Raw genomic sequence first — 20,156 nt, 5'->3', positions numbered from 1 at the left:
ATTTTAAATTAATAATAGTAAAATTATATTTTGACCTTTTAAAATGATAAAAATTTAATTTAATTTTTTAAAACTTATAACGATATAAACTATTAAAATAATAAAATTATATTTTTATTATCGTAAAAATATATAATTTAATTTCGTTTCTCACAAAATTTTTTTGACCCCGTCGCTGAAAACACCCCATACAACTAACAACTAAAAATGTCATTCAATTACCTCTTTGCTTCAAAATTTTTTATATAAAAAAGTTAATTACATGCCATTGGAAAGGTTTTGGCTAACCATGAGCCTCTCTTTTATCCATTCATCTATCCATGCAAATCCATGTCAACATTTTCTCACTTTTTTTTTTAAAATTTTTTTAACGTCATTTTTAAAATATGAATTTATGTCCCCTCAAAAGCAAATTTAGGGGTTGGTACGAGCCCCAGCCCCCTAAAATAGAAAAATACTATTTAAGTCATTTAAAAATTTTTAAAATTTTAAATTAGTAAAAATAAAATTACACTTTAACCTCCTAAAATTTTAAAAATTTAATTTATTTCTTTAAACATTATAATGATATAGACCATTAAAAATTAAAATTTCATTTCGCCAGCTCCTAAATAAATTTTCTAGCTTAGTCCTACTTAGAGGTGCTCATGGGCCAAGCCGGGTCGAGTTCGGGCTGGGCCCAAAAAAATTTCAGCCAGCGTCCTAGGCCCGGCCCCAGCCCAGCCCGAAATATGGGCCTAAAAATTTTGTCAAGGCCCAGCCCGAGAAAAAATTCTTAAGCCCGGCCCTACTCGGCCTATTTTTTAATAAACACCAAAAATTTATTTCAAAAATAAAAAAAATTAAAAAATAATTTTAAAATTAAAAAATTAAAAAATATATATTTATTATATATTCGGGCCGGGTCAGGCTAAAAAGGTGGTGCTCGAGGCTCGATCCGTTTTCTAAACGGGTCTTTTTTTTTGTCCAAACCCATATTTCCGACCTATATTTTTACCCGAACTCTCATATTTTAGGCGGGCCACCGAACCAGGCCAGGCAGCTGGTCCCATGAGCACCTCTAGTCCTACTCCTACTACAATACTCCACACTTGTAGATGAAAATAGAAATTTAATAAAGGATGGCATGAAGGAGCAATTGGCATCCATCCTTGTTGAGCACGTGGCATTAACATGTATTTGAGTCTTCTGTCAGACTGCCCCAACCTGACCTCAAAGGCCAGGCAAAGTATTAGATACGAAGAGGGTGACAAAAAGGCATTTTTTATTTATTTACTTATTTAATTTTGTCGCCTGGTACTATATTTCTTTTTATAAGATGGTTAATTTTGATTAAATTGATCATGAGTGGAGTTGATGCAAAATTTTAAGCTTATTTTTTAGTTTTAGATTCAGTCTTGTCTGAAAATGTTTTTAAAATTTTACTTAAGCTTAGCTCAATTTTAAAATCTTAAGCTCGATATGGCCTTTATATAAAAATAAAATTTTAAAAAATATAATACATCAAATTCACTAAAATAATAGTAAAATTAACAATAAAACAAGAGTTATACAATACCAAACAATAACAACAAAATAGTAGCAATATAATGACGAAATAACAATAAAACAGCTGATTCAAGCCAGGGTCTGAGCCAAAAAATTATACCAGAAGCCCGATCCGTATAAGAAACGAGCCTCATTTTTTTATTCAAACACATTTTTCGGACTTATATTTTTATTCAGACTCTCTTACCTTTTGGACTAAACTTCGAGTCTAGGAAAATAACCCGCCATAAAATACACTTGCCTTTAATCAAAAGTCATCCCATTGCATAATTTATACAAAAGGAAAATGGAGTAAGATTACTGTAAGTGAATGGGAATCAACTTTAATTTGAAGAAAGCAATTAAAAATGTTCAAAACAGAGCAACAAAAGGGAAATGAACTCAAAAGCAGACAAATAGACAGAGAAGAAATGAAGAGAAAAGAAGAGAACAAGTTACTTTCTTCTTTCCAGAATATGATCTAATAAATTAAAGTTCAAGTAATTGTTTAATCATTACTTAAGCTAAAGCATAGTCCTTAATCCAAATTCTCATTTTCTTTTTCTTCTTCACAAAGGAAAAATTGAAGAAGAAGCTCATCTCTTCCTTACAATGCCTTGAACCAAAAATCCCACAACACCAAGATATTTCACCTGCATACCTTGTACTACTCTGGGGTTATATTAAAATTAAAGCAGATGGCTTTCCTTTCTGCTATGTTCATTGGACTCGCCATCGGTATTGGATTGATCGTTGCTTTTGCTCGATACGAGAAAATCCGATCCTCTCGTCGTACACATATGGTATTTCCCTTCCATATAAATCAAACTCTAGCTTCTTTTAACATCTCTCATGTATTCATGACCTTGCATTATGTAGGCAAAGACAGTTGCCTCATTTGCAAGGATGACAGTGCAAGATACAAGAAAAATTCTTCCATCGGAGTTTTATCCACCTTGGGTGGTCTTTTCTCAGCGCCAGAAGTTGAGTTACATTTATGTTTGATCCTTCATATTAACAAGATATCTCAAACTAATATTATTAGTTTCTTCATAAACACAGTTAGTGTGGCTCAATGTCCAACTCAAAAAGATTTGGCCATATCTAAATGAGGCAGCATCAGGGTTAATAAGAGATAGTATTGAACCAACTCTTGAACAATATACACCAGCTATCATATCATCTATTAAGTTTGCAAAGTTTACTCTTGGTACAGTCGCTCCACAATTTACAGGTTAGTGTTTTTTTATTTTTTATTATGTTGAGTAACTTATTTCCTATATAGTTTGATGCTGCTGTTCATATTGTCCACATTCTGTAGGTGTTTCCATTGTTGAGAGTGAAAGTGGTGCTGAGGGAATCACCGTGGAATTGGAATTGAAATGGGATGGTAACCCAAATATTGTGCTTAATATCAACACTAGACTTGGCGTTTCCCTACCTGTGCAGGTAAACTTTACTTACTGTTCATGCTATAGAGTCTTTCTTGTTTATTATGTTCAATGTTTTCGATCAAATGCCTCTTCCAGCTTTCATCTTTGTGAAGGTATTACTTATCATCTCTTGGTTTTAACTTGTTCATCTAGATGAAAAATATTGGCCTCACTGGGGTCTTTAGGTTAATCTTCAAGCCACTTGTTGATGAGTTTCCTTGTTTTGGAGCTGTTGCATATTCCTTGAGAGAAAAGGCAAGTAGCAATGGTCTTTGTTAATATTTACAGTACTTATGAACAAGAAGAAACTGTTGATCGTATTTGACTGGATACCTATGCTTCTTTCACAAATCAGGCAAAAACAAAAGCTCAAAAAGATAAACTATACTGTAACAAATTGTTTGGAAATGGAATCAGTATATGAATATATCTGTATGATGCAACTACATTTCATATTGATATCATGATTATATGCTTCTTTCTACAGAAAGATTTTGATTTTAAACTTAAAGTTGTTGGAAGTGAAGTATCAACAATACCAGGGATTTCTGATGCTATTGAGGTGGGAGGAAACCTTCTTTTTTCCTTATTATCTTGGCATTTCTCTACTGCATATATGTTGAAATTTGAATGCAAAATGAATATGCATGAATTTCACACAATTTCTTTCCGTTATTGAACAATCCTGTATATTAGCAAGCATTTGTGAGCTAGAATTTCATAAATGTGTAATGGATGGTATTTTGCTTAAAGAAGTATTGTTTGCATAGAATTTGTCACTGGTTTTTCAGCCACTGAGAGTTTAAATTATGATGAGATATGGTTCTGATGTACTACTGGTCTTTCAATTTTGTAAGTACAGGAGACAATTCGGGATGCTATGGAAGATTCTATAATGTGGCCAGTTAGGAAAATTATACCCATTTTGCCTGGGGATTACAGGTATGCGAAGTCTGCCACTTGATGAATTTTATCTCTTGCTATTTCTTCTTAATTTCTGAAGTGTTTGTTACATATGTTTCTATCCATATAATTTAAGGGCAAATAGATGAAACTGGTTTATCTGTGATTATACCCTCTACCAGTGATCTGGAGCTGAAACCAGTTGGAACATTAGAAGTGAAGCTTGTGCAAGCCAAGGACCTAGCAAATAAGGACATGATTGGGAAATCTGATCCTTTCGCAGTCGTATTTGTGCGTCCACTTCGGGATAAAATTAAAACCAGTAAAACCATTGTAAGATATTTACCTTCTTCTGCATATGCTGCTATATGATTTTTTCTAGGATTGATGTTTAACTCTTATGGTTCATATTCAGAATAATCAATTGAATCCAATTTGGAATGAGCACTATGAGTTCATTGTAGAAGATGCATCCACTCAACACTTGACTGTAAGAATCTTTGACGATGAAGGGGTTCAAGCCCCTGAACTGATTGGCTGTGCTCAAGTGGCACTGAAGGACCTTGAGCCTGGTAAAGTGAAGGATATCTGGCTGAAACTGGTCAAGGACTTGGTTGTCCAAAAAGATACCAAAAACAGGGGTCAGGTGGGGATCTCAATTGAATTTTCTTTCTGATGATTGCAGCACTTACATGAGTCAAAAACATGTTGATCAGTTCATAGTTCCAAGCCTGCTGCTTAATGAACTCATTAATGTCTGTGGTTTGTAGTTAATAAAAAGTTCCATGATTTCTTTCCCGATAGGTGCAACTTGAGCTCCTTTACTGTCCTTTTGGCACAGAAAGCAGCATTAAGAACCCATTTGACCCTGATTTTTCATTAACATCATTGGAGAAGGCCCTTAAAACTGCAACTGCTGAAAAGGAGGGTGACAGAATAATGAATCAAAGGAAAAGAGATGTCATTGTCAGAGGGGTACTGACAGTGACAGTCATAGCAGCTGAAGACTTGCCAGCAGTTGATTTTTTGGGAAAGGCAGACCCTTTTGTTGTCCTTACATTGAAGAAAGCTGAAAGAACAGCAATGACAAGGGTGAGCTCTATCATATATTTGTCCCCTTAAAAAGCAACCACAACCAATTAGAATGTCTCAAGAGCATAATTTCACTTCTCTCAGGCTGCTAATGAGACATTGAATCCAGTTTGGGACCAGACATTCGACTTTGTTGTGGAGGATGCATTACATGAAATGATAATCTTTGAAGTCTGGGATTATGACATTTTAAAGAAGGTATAGTTCTTACTTATTATAGCAGGGAGGAAGTTATTCATGCATGGCTGAAACATTCATTTATACTGTTGTGGCTTATGAAATATTGGCCACTAATTGTTGCTAGATACCATTTACTGCTAACCAAGTTGGTTTATGAAGGCTTTTTGAACAGTTTGTCATCTTTGATCTACATTGTTTCTTACAGCCCTTTTAACAAGTCTTTAACCATGCTAAAAATAACAATCTTACAGGAAAAAATTGGAAGATGTATTATGACACTCACTAGGGTTTTATTGGAAGGAGAAGTCCAAGACAGTTTCCAATTAGATGGTGCTAAATCAGGAAAACTTTTGCTCCATCTAAAATGGGTCCCTCAGTTAGTACTCCGTGGTGCTTGATTATCTCGATACCAATAATATTAGAGGTGCCGGTTGAGTCTTAGCTCGATTGACATCGGTATTATTGTTAATGCAGGAAAACATAGATTCGAATGTGCTAAAGCACATTATCCTCCTATTTAAGAATAGATAATTCTTTTTTTTTTTTGAAGAAATGTAACTGAGACGGTTAAATTGTTTCATAGCCACATTATTCATTACATGATGTTGCAAAAGATAGCAAATATTCCTTTGTTTTAAGGGCATCATGTTTAGTAGTTCACAGGCTTCTTTTTTTTATTTTTTATTACACTTGATAGTAATTAATATTTTGATGATTACATTGAAAAACACATAAAGCCATTACATCTAACATCACTTACTTTTTAATAATCACTAAACATTAATTTTATTTATATTTCAATACATCTAAGTGGAAATTTTTCTTTGTAATCCTTGAATGAGAAGAATGGAAGCAGAAATATGGAAACAAGTCTGTTCTGCTGAAATGTCACAATCCCCTCTACTCTAATTTAGACAGACAGACAGACATAACTTCCCACTACACAACGCAGCAAGGCAAAATAAAAGAACGAGAAAAAAGACCCGAGCTCATTTCCGCTTTTTAGCTGGTGGCTGAAGTTCTTCTTCCTCCTCATCTTCTTCCTCTTCTTCCTCCTCTTCCTCTTCCTCACCCTCATCATCGTCGTCATCGTCGTCATCATCATCATCCTCGTCTCCAGTGCCACCGTCTCCATTGGCCTCGGGTTCATCCTCTGGATCACCTTCCTCTTCATCTTCTTCGCCAGATCCATCTTCCTCCTCACCTCCATCTTCATCATCCACTGCTTCATCTTCATCGTCGTCGTCATCATCAGTGTCGCTGGCATCCTTGTTCTCAGGACCAGGTTTAGTCATCGCAATAAGTTGAGCAAGTGGAAACCTACAAAAGAAAATTGACCGATTTTCCCCATTCCACAGAAGAAGAACAAGAATGAGTTAGGCAAAACAATTGATGCAACTAACCCTGCATATGCCTCAGGCTCTTTGATGAAGACATCAATTCCATTAGGCAGAGTTCCCATCTGTTAAAAACACCCAACTCATGCTGAGCAGCAAAACAATGTTCTCTCAAATGCAATTTGGGAGCAATAAGTAAGAAGCAGATCACCCCATCAAAGGACACAAGTTTAGGAATGCGAAAGCCATATGAATTACATATGTACTTTTACACCAAACAAGAATTCTAGCACCATAACACAAACAGATAATCCAATCAATACAATAAAAAACTGTTCTTACATCCCAATATTACTCTCCAATTTTAACTCAAAACAATGGTTTCACAAATTCATTATACCTTCAACCTTTGACAGTCTTTCCTCAATAAACATCCTAAAAGCTCTTCCTTGACATCCTACTATACTAATGCTATATGAGAATCAAATATTCTAGAGAAGCTATTAGGCAAAGTAACAAAATCTCTAGCCTTGAAAATGGTAAACTTCTAGTTTTTTTTCAATAATGTAAACAAATTATCACAGAAAATTTGTCAATTTCCCCAAAAATGTTCAAGGAACACAGTAAATCCTAATTAAGCAAAGACCCCTAAAAAACCAATGACTCAAAAAAAAAAAAGAACTTCAAAAATTAAGGTAAATTAGAAAAAGGAAAAAAGGAAAGACAATTATACCATCATGAGCGACCAAGCGAAAGACTTTGTGGCAACAATGGCGGTCTCGACAACCATAGTTTGCAAAGCGAAGACCAGGGAACTGTCGAAAACGGTACCGTTTATGGGTAGACTTTCCGTTAGCGCCACCTTTGACATATCGTAGAGAGAGGAGCGAGAAATCTGGAGAAAGGTACCCCGATTGAAGAGAGAAAATTAAAGAGTGAATTAGGTTTTTGACATTTTGGGGGTTTATGTTAGGGTTTTTGGAGATATTATGGTTCAAATGTGCTCATAGTCCCTATACTCATATTATATTTAGAATTTAGTCCTTTTAATTTTATTTTCAAGAATTTAATTTTTCTCCTTTTCCATATTTCAAAATTCAAACCTACGAATATGCTTGAAGATTTCTGTTAAAATTGCTGGTATGATATTTTTAAAAAATATTATAATGAATATGAATTTAATAAAAATTTTTAATGATGCTAATAATTGAACTTATATTTTAAATTAAAAACAAAAAGATTATATATTTGACTCTTTTTAGCAAATTTTAACTATTAACCATTCAAAAATATTCAAATCATTTAAAAAAATTGATAAAAGAAAAGAACCAAATTTACCTAAAAAAAAAGAACCAGGGTCAATTTGATAAAAAAAATATAAACATTAAGAGCTAGATTTATTATTATACTAAATAAAAATAATGCTTAAATGATTATTTTATCTCTAAATTAATTAAATTAATAAGTGATAAATAATAAACAATAAATAAACGGGTTTATTTTATAAGTCACTTCAAATAGTAAGTTTACCTTCTATAAAATCTCTACTTTACTTGAAAAATTGACACTATAAGGAAAGTCACCTCAAAATCATAACACATTCACAAGTTTAGAAATCCAAAAGTTTTTTGAAGAGAAGATTTTGCAAACTCGAAGCTCTCTCCAAAATCTCTCAGAGTTTCTTGAAAAACATGAAGAAAATTTTGATGAACACTATCTCAGTTCTAAAAAAAGCCATCTTCCGGCCCAGTTTAACCAAGGAAAGGATGTCAAAATTTGTTTCCGAAGAAAATTTCCTTTTGATCATCTTCAACTGAAGAAAGGAGGTCAAAATTTGTTTCAAGACTTAAAGCAAACAAAACCATCCAAGATCAAGTGTAAACGACCCTTAAATCTAAACTCTCTCCAAATCTATTTTCAAGATCAAGTCTCAACCAGACATTGTTGATTCAAGGACCCTTAACGATTCTAGAAGCAAACCATACATCTTTTCAAGTTCAAGTCTAAACAACCCTTGAATCAAAACTCCATCAATTGAATCAAAGAAGTTTTCTTTGTCTTAAAGAAATTTCAAAGATTGTACTCTTTTCAAGTTCATAAATAAAATTTGACATCAAAATTTTTAAGTCAACATTCGACTCGAGAAGAATAAATCATCTTAACCGTTAGTGTTCAATCCAAGTGTGAAGAATTGGAGCATCAAAATAAAAGAATGAGAAAAAGCTAAAAATGGTGATGATTGGTTTTTTTTGGTGTTTCCTTGTTTAGTAAACTTTGGATAAAATTTTCAAATGTAGCTAATCTGTAGTGAAAACATAAAAATGATTTATCCAAAATTCAAGAATTATGACTATAATTAAAACACATGAATATCAACATTGAATATTAATATTAATATTAATATTCATATACATATAAGTTTGAATAGGAAAAAGGGTATAAGTGAGGTCATCAAACAAATGGAAATTCACACCTATATGAAGAACAAACAAGGTGGTCTTTACAACCAATCAAATCATATATCAATACCATTAACCAAAATGAATGACACAATTTTAGTTTTTATCAAAGTGGAAAAGTTCACAAACTTCTCTTCTTTGCTGCCAAAGCAATGCATCAGACCATGGACAAGAAAATGACCTGCAATTACACGAAATAATACATTGATCGAAACAAATCATAAATCAATCGAGATTAACGGCCATGTAATGATGGGGATAAGATTAGAAGCCAAAACCAATACTAAAACCACAACATGATTTCAGTTTATTGCTCATCAACAATGGAAATGAGTAGTTCAGGCCATAATTGATTTAACAGATAAGATTAAGGTAATAATGGGAATTGCTCATCAACAAGCTGAACATAAATGAGATTACCTATTTTTTTAGTAGCACACAAGACTGCTCTTGGAAAAACGAATTAAACAAAACTGAAGCACTTGTACTTGTCAAATGCCTCCAAAGAATATCCAATCATGAAAAACTCAGACTTGCTCCAAGGCAGATTGAAGCTTTGGAGCCCGGCGACGGAACAATGGTTCCAGCCGGAATGATGGAACACCAATCTGCCACCTTTTCACATCATACATTTCATTCCATGCCTGTACAATCTCATCAATCTTGAATCCTACACCTGCAATGAAATTAAGGGGATATAAACTTTTCTTAACAAGTAACTTTTTCAGACAGCAACTCAAGTGACAACAAAACAAGTGCAACAAGTTTAGAGACGACTCCTTTGGTATATATACCTTCCGATGCAGTCACATTGGAGCAGTGGTTCTTTATCATAACAGCTATATCTGTAGGAGAAGCTCCAGCAAGTTCGAATTTCTCAATCGAAACTTCCAAACATTCTTCCCAAGTTGGCAGCTCAAGCTTGTATTCCACAACAGAGCGCTGGTAAAGCAAAGTTCCCCACAAAAGGTATATTTGCGAACACATACTCGCAGCTTGCTCAGCAGCTTCTTGGGAAGAGACATCTTGAAACAGCCCGTCTAAACCCATTTTCTGCAGATGGGCCTTATACTTGTCGAATTTGGAGAGCCCGTTCAGTCGTTTCTCCTTCATTTCCTCCCACAGTTGCATACCCTTTTCCATGCTGTCCTCTGCCTTGTTATAAAGTTGTAGGACCTCCTGGGAAGGCCCGGCCGCTAAATCCAACTTGCTCCCAGCTGCATGGTACCAACAAAGTTTCGCTTGCTCAAACCGCTGTTGCCCCAATGCAAGAAGAGCTTCATGAAAATCTGGTTTAATATTTAATGCTTCCTCATACCGCTTTGCTGCCAATCCATATTCTTTCTGGGCCCACTCATATCCACTCTTAATCTGAGCGAATTTGGATTCCTTTGAACCATCATCTGTATAGACATGCTTCCTTGCCCTTGACATATGAACATTTCCCCAATTGAACAATGCCAGAGCTGCCATCTCTTGGAACTTATCCGCAGCAATTTCGAAAAGTTCCTGTGCATCTTCACTTGTCACAGTCTCCTCCATTGCTTCCGCATACAGTTTCATCCCGAGTTCATGAAGATCCAAGTATGAATCAGAATCAAATCCGACATAGTTCTTGAACAACCGCGCAAACTGGACAATCCAATCCTCCACACATGTTCCCTTAATAGCTCCTACACCACAGCCTGCATTATCATTATTATCAACACCGTTACTCAATTTCCCCTCACTCTTGATCGCCTCCTCTTTTTTCATTCCTTCATAAGCCGGTTCCCTGTCAGGATTAATTTCAGCAATATAGAACCTAAGTGATCCACCGGCAACACCAGTAGATGATTCGGCCAACCTAAGTTCATCAGTGGTGGTGATTGTAACCAAATCACCCTCTGGATCCCTGTATTTCACAAGGACACCCTTCAATCCGGGGAACCTATCTTTAGCAACATCCCTCAAAAACTTAATATTACAATTCACAGGCATTTGTGCCCACCTAATATCCTCTCCAAGCACCAATTTCACAGGCTTGGTAATCACTTTTTCTTCCTTAAGAGGCTTCTTCTCTTCCTCAATTGTTTTCACAACCTCTTTATCATTAACTTTGTCAACGTTAACCTTCTCCACCTCCACAATCACCTTATCCTCTGTCTTTTTCTCTTCTGCAACCGTAATATCAGCCTTTTCGTTCTTCTCAACATTTTTTCCTTTGTTTTTCTTCTTCCTCTCTTTCACAACTTTTCGCAACCGGGCAGCCCCGCTGGAGGGCTCATTATCGAACAAACCAAGATCATTTTCATTAACAGTAACACCCTTCTCATCCATAGCCTTTTTAACACTATCCAAAAGCTCCAAAGCAGATAAATTATTGGGTTCAACAGTTAAAACATTATAAACATCCCTATAAGCTAAATCCAATCTATTCAAAGCCTCATAACACCTAGCTCTTTTCAACAAAGCTTTGCTATACCTAGGAGAAACCTCCAGAGCCAAATTACATTCGGCAATGGCGCGTGGGTACTCGCCGAGACCCATTTGCATGTAACAAGCAGCCATGTTGCTGCGTAAATAGGCGACATCAATATGGTTCCTAGGGAGGAGGTTAAGGGCTTTTTCGTACTTTAACATCGCACCCTCGTGGTCACGTTTCTGGAAGAGACGGTTACCTTCCTCTTTGAGCTCTTGGGACATGTTGATGAAGATGGCCGTGTCTTCATCGACGGCTTTCGACGTCCGATCGGCGGCGGTGGCGGCTTTGTTCTGCCTGTTGGCTTCCACGACTTTCAAGGCCGCTTCTTGCATCTTCTTCTTCCCTGTCGGCTTCCCCATTATCGGATTAACAAACAAAAACAATCCAACAATGATAATAAGATTATTATTATTAATTTCAAGGAACTTAGCGCTAATCTCAAAAGGCGTAAATAAGAGAAAGGAATATTGGGAATTTATATAATTTTTCTTTTAAACAAATTTGTTCTCTTTCTGTCAGGATTTGGCTGTCGGGAAGAAAGGTCAACATTTTTAAGGGAAAACTGTCAATCACATTCCAAGTAAGCGCGTATAGTGAACCGCTCAATATCGTGACGCCGTGGTGTTGACGTGTGGGTACTTTTTGGGGGCAGAAACTAATCATTAATATTTGTTACTTTACAACCAAAGTCGACCAATCTCCAACTCACAATAAGGGGCGAGTTGGATGACTTGTCATATGACGTTAAAGAGTTTAAATTTATATTAAAATAATATATTTTCAAAAATAAATTAATGACTATTTTAAATTGTATATATTTCAAAGAAATAATTATATGAAACTGTCCAATTGAAAAGAAATAAAGAATGACGTGCAATCACGATTTCATACAATCTCTTCTTCATATTTCAATTTAAGTATACTACTTTCTATAAAATAAAATAAAAAATTGTAAGTTGTACTACTAAAATAGTCACTTTCGTTTACTTCAGGCTACATAATCACTTAAGTTTAAAATGTTATGTTTTAGTCATTTACGTTAACGTGTTATAACATTTTAGTCACTGAGCCGTTAATTGTCATTAATAGTGTAACCGTAAACTGACGTGGCACATTAAATCATCATTTCAAACAAAAATTTTAAGTTACATTATACAATTGGTTCTCATACTTTTTCGTTTTGAGCAATTTAATTTTTTTTTATATTCTTTTAATTTTTTTTTCATTCTTTTCTATTTCTCCTTATGTTTTCTTCCCTTTTTCCGTTTCTTTTAATATAATTTTTCTATATTTTTCATTTGTTAAAACTAAAGGGGAAGAAGAAAAAGAAAATAAAGAAATAGAAAGACAATTTTAAATTGTTTTAACAAATAAAAAGGAAAATAAAGCAAAAAAATAGAAGTATAGGAACTAATTTTAACAAATGAAAAACATAAAAAAATTACATTAAAAGATATGGAAAAATGAGAAAAGCAAAAAAAATAATGAAAAAAGTGAAAGGTTAAAAGAACATAAAAAAATTTAAATCACTCGAAACGAAAAAATATAAAGACCAATTATATAACTTAACCTAAATTTTTTTTTTGAAATAATGATTTAACGTGCTATGTCAGCTTACCATTACGCCATTAACGACAATTAACAGCTCAATGACTAAAATGTTACAACACGTTAATATAAGTGACTAAAATATAACATTTCAAACATAAATGACTAAAATATAATCTAAGGTAAACTAAAGCGACTATTTTAATAGTTTATCCTTCAATTTATTCAAATCAAAATTATAATATTGTCAATTAATTTAAATTAGTAATGTGATTAATTATTTTAATTAAAACTAGGTTAATCTCTCAACTACAAAACTGAGCAATTTGTAAGAAAACAGCATACAAGCCCCAAAAGCCAAGGCAAGTCTATGCAGAGAACAGACAATATGGACCACTTGTGAGCCATCTAACTCAGCTAGTATAAGCTCCTTAGTCCTTACCATGATTCACAACATCTTCTGATCTCGAGAGATACCGATGACTAAACGTAAACGCAGATATGCCCCCATCAGTTACAAAACAAACCGAGGAAGTCAGTAGATCAGTACCATCCACATGATTAACTGATAATGCCTTGAACAACAGCTATTTTCCCAGCTTCAACGCACATGCACATTCTGTAGTTGTGATAGACATCCAGCTGATATAGGTTATAAGATATCAGAAGCTCCTCAGGTGAAGGAAAACCGATTATGATATCACCTGCCCAATGGAGCTATTATTCGAGCAGTTCCAGCAGCAAGATTTAAGTCCCATGATTCCTGACTCTACAGGTTGAGCAATATCCCTTTCTCGCTTGCGTAGAACTCTAACAAACTCATCCGAGCTTAAATGTCCATCTTTATTGGAGTCAAACACATGGAAAACGATCTCGACAATATTGTCAGTAAGTGATACGCCACAAACCTGTATACGTTTTTGACAACTTACTTATTGAAAGTTTTAACCAGTCACAGAAGAAAATAAAGATCATAAACATGCCAGGCTTACATGAGATGCTGCCCGTTTGAAGTCATCCTTTGTCAGTAGACCGTTAACTTTCCCATAGCTAAAAAGTGCTAAAGAAAACGGCTGCAATTTTCTACGCAGCTCGGCAAAATGTTTGAATTCATCCAAGCTGATTCGGACCTCCCTAAGTTGTGGCTTGTCATTTAATGCATCAACCCGCTCTAGCAGCCTATCTAAATGACTCATATCAGCAGCAGCAACCATGGATAATGCAAAATCCTTGGCAGATATGCTTCCTCTGCCTTTGTAGTCATAATGATCAAACTCTAATCTTAGTATCTACAAAATAAAATACACGTTACTTTGTATATGACAATCATCGAATTTCTAAGTGTGGGGGAGGAAGAAAACGGTAAAATATGAAAGCCGGCCCCAAGATAAGAAATGAAATTCAAAGCAATTTTCCATGCTTTGCAAGCATTGTACACTGTGAAACATCCTCGACAATCGTATGCATTTTGTTCTCAAAGAAACATCATGCACAAACATTAACGAAAACAATTTCGATTTTGTCAAGACTTGGAAGAATCTGCCTAACCTCATCCTGCAACTTTCGCATGAATTGAACAAATTTATCATGTTGGAGACGTGCCTTTCCATCTTTTCCGAAGAAGTACTCCACCAGACCTCCGTCCTCCACAGAACCACTAACTTTTAACCCAAAGCGAAGTCCATCCCTTTGGACTGCCCCTTGTCTGTTATTAGCTCGCATCAGAGACATCACTTTCTTAAATTCCTCCTTATCAATCTCACTATATGCAGTTAACAGTCAAATTTATTAACATGTTGAAATAAAAAATGAAAAGAAAGCAAAGACCACTAGCTTAATATACCCATTGTTGTCTGCATCGAACATTTTGAATACTACGGAGAAGCTCGACTCGGGAATACTGAGTAATGTTACAAAAAAGATATACCTGCTCCGAAGAAATAACATTTCAGACTTTGTATCATCCAAATAAAGAAGAAAAAGTCCAAGACTTGATATAAACCACTTACTCTTTGAAAGATATAAATCCATCACTGTTCATATCAAAAAGCATGAAAAATTCGGAAGGATCGCAGCGTAACTCGCCCGGACTCCTTTCCCCAGTCAAATAACCATCTCTAACAAGGTGGGATTCAGATGGAGGAAAAACAGGAACCACAGCTCGCATTAGATCAGCTGGTCTCATGAACAGTTCTCCTTCCGGGGTTTGAAAAGAGGCAAAATACTCAAAAACCTGCAAGCATGAAGACCCAACAAAGATTAAATAACAACAATATCCATTAGATACCTTATGAAAACCAAATACAAATTACTAACTCAATGCAAAAGGTAGTATCTTTACAGTCTAAAGGCAAGTAAACCAAATATAATCAACTAAGTATTCAACCATTTACCTTTTCCGGTGGACTCCGCAATCTTAATCGCTTCTCATAGTTAAAGAAAACTTTCCTTCTATACACCTCTGCAATGGAAAATGAAAATGTACCATCAAAATTTTTTTTACATGTTACTACTAATTAAAAGCAAAAAAGGATTGAGTGAAACTTGAAAGAAGAGCAATAACCTCCAAAGATGAACTTAGAGCTATAGTCAGGGAGGGCTAGTTTATGAAACACGGTTTTCGAACCATCGGTGGTAGATTCATCACTTTCCATTGACCATTCGGAGAAAGACAAAAAGGGTTTCTTTAAAAAAGCAGAACCCCAATCCGAAACTGAAGTTGAGTACCACCAATAGACTGCACCTAAGCTCGAACCAACAGCGAGTCCGGAGACCCATTTTACGAAAGTGCGGGAAAAGGAACCCCTTTTATTGTTGGGGTCGATGTTTGAAGCGTCGGTCAGAGGCAGGGACGAGAACTGGCAGGTTAGGAGTCGTTGTTGGATAAGGGAGAGATGGAGCATCGACGGCGAGGATCGTTTCAGAGAGGTTAAGGTAGGCATGTTTGGTGGATGAGGTTTGAGGGAGTTGGCGAAGGTGGAAGATGGATAAGAGAAGAGGTAACAGAGACAATTCAAAGTGGAAAATGGGAAGAAAAAGATTGACGACTTTTTGGGGTCTTTTCGAATATGGAATTGGATATACGGGTAGTATAGTTATTATCAGTTAATGAAAGGTGGAATTCTAATTTTGGAACCTACCATGTTAAATTTTAATATTTAGTTCATAATTTGATTATCATCTACTTCAATTTTCACTTATTTTTTTAGCTAATTGAGTCTCAACTCAATTGGTATAAGCATTATCTTCAATATAAAAGGATATGCGTTCGAGTATGTTGAAGCATATTATCTTTTTAATTATAGGTTGAGAAAAAACTATTAGTAATTTTAAGCATGGTGTCAAAAAAAATTAAATATAATAAAATTATTTTAAAAAATCATTATTTTAAACATTTACCAACCCAACATAGGATGCATCCCAACCACTCCAAAATCCAAATGGATAGAAATTAATTACTTGGTACAAATCTTCCTTAAGAACATTTTAAGAAGCAACAAACATATAACCAAGTGAAAATATAAGAGTTTTTATTAGGGTTTTTTACAAGAATATTATAAAAAAATAAAAATTTACCAAAATATTATAACTTTTTTATTTACCAAAAAATATAAATTTTTTTATTTACCAAAATATATCAAAAAAACCAAAAAAACCTGCAAAAAAAATCAGATCGATGTGACAATTAACTGGTCACGCCAATGGGATTGGCGGCACCAAAGGTGCCAAAACCATTGGCGGCACCAATGGTGCCAATACCATTGGCGGCACCAGTTAATAATAGGGGGGTCGGTGGGGGGGGCAAAAGGAGAGGGAAAGAAAGAAAGAAAGAGAGGAAGAAATGAGAGGGAAGAAAGAAAAAGAAGGAAAGAAATGGAAAGGAGAAGAGAAAAAAAGAAAGAAAGAAGAAGAAGAGAAGGAAAAGAGAAGAAAAAAGAATGAAAGAATGAAAGAAAAGGAAAGGAGAAGAGAAAAAAAAAGAAGAAGAGGGAAGGAAGGAAGGAAAAAAAGAAAAAAAAGGTAATTTTATTTATAAATTTAATTTTTTTTGTAATATTTGTGTATTTAAAATTTATGTTATTTCATTATAGTTATTTTATTATTTTATTTAGCATATATATTTTATGAAATATGTTTAGAAAGAAAAAAATAATGGTATGTACATTGTATGTTGATTAGGGATTTTTTTATGAAATTTATTTAGGAATTTGAAATTAAAATTTTAGGAAAATAGCATTAAAAGTAAAATGACAAAGAAGTATGTTTAAGAAAACATAAAATACGAAAAGAAAAAACGAGAATTGTATATTTATCGAAAATAATAAAATGCAGAAAAAATGTGAAAAATGCACATGTAGTAGATTTCAAACATAATAAATTGAAATAATGTAAAATTATAAAATTAAAAATTACGATATTTTTAAAAAATATAAAATACGGATAAAAAATACGAAGAAATGGCCGAAGTAAGAGTGTATTACTTTTTTTAAAAACATCAATAATATAATTTATACAAATAATTGAAACAAAATGTACTGAAATAATATAAAATATGAAAATATGAAAATAATATAGTTTTATTAAAAGTAATAAAAATCGGAATAATAATAATACGACCAAAGGGCAGGGGAAAGGGTTTATTGTAGTTTTTTTAGCAAAATATTACAAAAAAAAATACCAAAATTTTATAAACTTTTTCTTTATTTACCAAAATAATAGAGGAAAAAAAAAGGGTGATGGAAGGAAAAAAAGGCGGCACAAATATGTGGCTAATTACCTTTTAATCCCTACTTATTTATTATTTTCTTTTATTCCCCTTAACACACTAAATTAATAAATTTCAAACATGATGCACTGAAATAATGTAAAATTATAAAAGACTAAGTTTATGATATTTTTTAAAGTAATAAAATGCGGAGAAAAAAATACGAACAAATGGCAGAAGTAAGAGTGTATTACTAACTTTTATAAAATTCAGAAATAATTAATACAAAATATTTCAATGAAAATGTACTGAAATAATATAAAACAATAAAATATGATAATAATATAATTTTATTTAAAGTAATAAAAATCGAGAAAATAATACGAGCAAAGGGCAGGGGTAATGGTTATTTTTTTACACCAAATTAATTTAAATAACACACTAGAGTAATAAATTTCAAACATTATGCACTGAAATAATGTAAAATTATAAAATTAGAAATTATGATATTTTTTAAAGTAATAAAATGCGAAGAAAAAAATACGAATAAATGGTCGAAGTAAGATTTATTTACTAACTTTTTTTTTCAACTTGCAGGCATCGCAATGGCTCGATTGATACGAACCGATATTAGACACATATCTGATCCGGTTAATAACGCGATATGATTTATTATTTGTTAATCAGGAGTTCTATTTATTTAAAAACGATATACGCAGTATATACAAATAAATTATGTTATCGTAATATTTTTTCTGTAATTTTACACTATCAGGACTCGTTCCGAGTATTAAGGGGCCGTGTCAGTGCTTTAAAGATAGCTCCAGATGCACGATTTATGCCGTACCTGGAGCTAGCCGGATTCGGGTCAGTAGCATTGATCCGGTCCTCCGACTTGCGGTTTGATTTATTATCTGCGCTAGTGGAGCGGTGGCATCCGGAGACTCATACTTTCCATTTTCCGTGCGGGGAGTGCACGGTGACCTTGGAGGATGTTGCAGTGCAGCTTGGGCTCCCAATTGACTGGAGTTGTAACAACCCGGTTTTGACCCTAATCGGAACAGTGGTTTCGGGACCACAAATCCGAATTAGAAAAATATTTTATATTATTTTCTGTGTTCATTATGTGTGAATTTACTAGTGTGAAAATTTCGTGCTTTAATTTCACCGTTTGAGTGTCTGATTAAATAAAAGGATTAAATCGCGTAAAATAAAAATGTAATGGTTAAATATGGAAGTGTCTAATTGTTGTTGTTTTTATAATTTAGAGGTTTTATTATGCAATTAGCCACTATGTAAGTTAGTGGGTGGCAAAGGACTAAAGTAACCTTATTATATATGTTTTATATACATATTAGTAAAGGTTAATATAGTAAATAAATAATAAGGTTAGTATATGTTTAATATAACAAATTAATATGTCATGTTCTTCACCTTTTAGCCGAATTTGAGAGAAAAAAAATGGTTTAAAGCTTTGTTTCATTCGGCACATTCAAGCTTTGATTAAGGTATGGATTTTGTTCGGTTTTTGATTATTTTTATGTTTTTTAAATCGTTGCTTCGAATACTATTTGACCCATGCTTGAATTTTTTATTTTGATGTATATTTTGAGCTATGCCATTGATGAATAATTGTGTTTTGTGATGTTTGATAATGAATAATGAAAGATATTTTTAGATTAATATATTTTGTATTGGAATTTTTGGTGAAATTGAGTAATTAGGGCTAAATTGCAAAAATAATATTTTTAGGGACTAGAATGTGAAATAAATAAAATGTGTGAACTTAGATGGACTATAGGAAGATTCGGCCTAGATATGGTATACACAAATTTTGTGTATTTTGTGTTTTATGCAAAAAGGATTAAATTACAAAAAGTGTAAAATATTAGGGCTTAAAATGGTAATTTGCCCATTTATGTATTTTTTGAATTAATTGAATGTTTTGATGAATAAAAAGGTTAAATTTGATTATGTTTAGATCAAAAAACGAAGAAAACGAATTTAGATCGGGGGAAAACGAAAGTAATCCAATAGTCGATCATGTTCGCCGATATCCGAGGTAAGTCTGTTAGCAAAATTCATGTTATCAAATCAATATATATATAAGTATATTTATTTTATAATTAATGAGCTATAACTACAAGTATAAAATTTATGTTAGTTGATGTGTGAATTTTATACATATATATGTGATGTTCGAATCGATATGTATATAAAAGTATAAATTTTTGGATTCAATTAAAAGTTCAAATGTTATGGTTGTATTTATATAATGTGCGAATATATATGTGTGTAATATATATATTTAAATTCTTGATCTTACTTGAAGTATGAATGTTATATAAGTTTATAAAAGATTCGAATATATTAAGGTATATACATGTACAATTTTTGTTTTTTTTAATCAAAGGCATATATATAATATATATATATATGTGGATCGAAGAAGCTTGCATATACATGTATGATACCTTATATAGATTTGAGAATGAAATTATGGATGTA

The 20,156-nt window shown here is 33.5% G+C and overlaps 4 protein-coding genes across 6 annotated transcripts; 1 reads left to right on the top strand and 3 right to left on the bottom strand.

Annotated features, from left to right (window-relative positions):
• Positions 1–1,971: 1,971 nt before the first annotated feature.
• Positions 1,972–5,819, top strand: LOC107888406 (synaptotagmin-4). The gene is made up of 12 exons (XM_041109323.1): positions 1,972–2,330; positions 2,407–2,511; positions 2,590–2,761; positions 2,849–2,976; positions 3,114–3,215; positions 3,448–3,522; positions 3,823–3,902; positions 4,046–4,196; positions 4,279–4,509; positions 4,668–4,955; positions 5,040–5,153; positions 5,387–5,819. Exons 1-12 carry the CDS (start codon positions 2,226–2,228, stop codon positions 5,531–5,533), a joined length of 1,698 nt encoding a protein of 565 aa, XP_040965257.1. The 5' UTR covers positions 1,972–2,225; the 3' UTR covers positions 5,534–5,819.
• Positions 5,820–5,895: 76 nt separating this feature from the next.
• Positions 5,896–7,467, bottom strand: LOC107888405 (glutamic acid-rich protein). The gene is made up of 3 exons (XM_016812507.2): positions 7,206–7,467; positions 6,539–6,597; positions 5,896–6,455 (listed from the first exon to the last, which is right to left on the bottom strand). Exons 1-3 carry the CDS (start codon positions 7,341–7,343, stop codon positions 6,125–6,127), a joined length of 528 nt encoding a protein of 175 aa, XP_016667996.2. The 5' UTR covers positions 7,344–7,467; the 3' UTR covers positions 5,896–6,124.
• A 1,377-nt stretch (positions 7,468–8,844) lies between these two features.
• LOC107888404 (protein PHOX1) lies at positions 8,845–11,914 on the bottom strand. 2 transcript variants are annotated; one of them, XR_005923100.1, is made up of 3 exons: positions 9,726–11,914; positions 9,352–9,607; positions 8,845–9,112 (listed from the first exon to the last, which is right to left on the bottom strand). XR_005923100.1 is itself a non-coding variant. In XM_041109322.1 (2 exons), the coding sequence occupies exons 1-2, from the start codon at positions 11,752–11,754 to the stop codon at positions 9,459–9,461; spliced, it is 2,178 nt and encodes a 725-aa protein (XP_040965256.1). In that variant the 5' UTR covers positions 11,755–11,914; the 3' UTR covers positions 8,845–9,458. The 2 variants fall into 2 exon arrangements, 1 of the variants encoding a protein (XP_040965256.1); XM_041109322.1 differs by having other exon boundaries at positions 8,845–9,607.
• A 1,280-nt stretch (positions 11,915–13,194) lies between these two features.
• Positions 13,195–16,030, bottom strand: LOC107888403 (calcium uptake protein, mitochondrial). 2 transcript variants are annotated; one of them, XM_016812504.2, is made up of 7 exons: positions 15,507–16,030; positions 15,337–15,404; positions 14,953–15,176; positions 14,787–14,870; positions 14,492–14,705; positions 13,936–14,232; positions 13,195–13,851 (listed from the first exon to the last, which is right to left on the bottom strand). In XM_016812504.2, exons 1-7 carry the CDS (start codon positions 15,883–15,885, stop codon positions 13,636–13,638), a joined length of 1,482 nt encoding a protein of 493 aa, XP_016667993.2. In that variant the 5' UTR covers positions 15,886–16,030; the 3' UTR covers positions 13,195–13,635. The 2 variants fall into 2 exon arrangements, with proteins under 2 accessions (XP_016667993.2, XP_016667994.2); XM_016812505.2 differs by having other exon boundaries at positions 14,492–14,648.
• Between the last annotated feature and the right edge of the window lie 4,126 nt (positions 16,031–20,156).

This window comes from Gossypium hirsutum, chromosome D13, assembly GCF_007990345.1.
Source record: "Gossypium hirsutum isolate 1008001.06 chromosome D13, Gossypium_hirsutum_v2.1, whole genome shotgun sequence".
NCBI lineage: Eukaryota > Viridiplantae > Streptophyta > Magnoliopsida > Malvales > Malvaceae > Gossypium > Gossypium hirsutum.
This window is presented reverse-complemented; position numbering and strand designations above follow the sequence as displayed.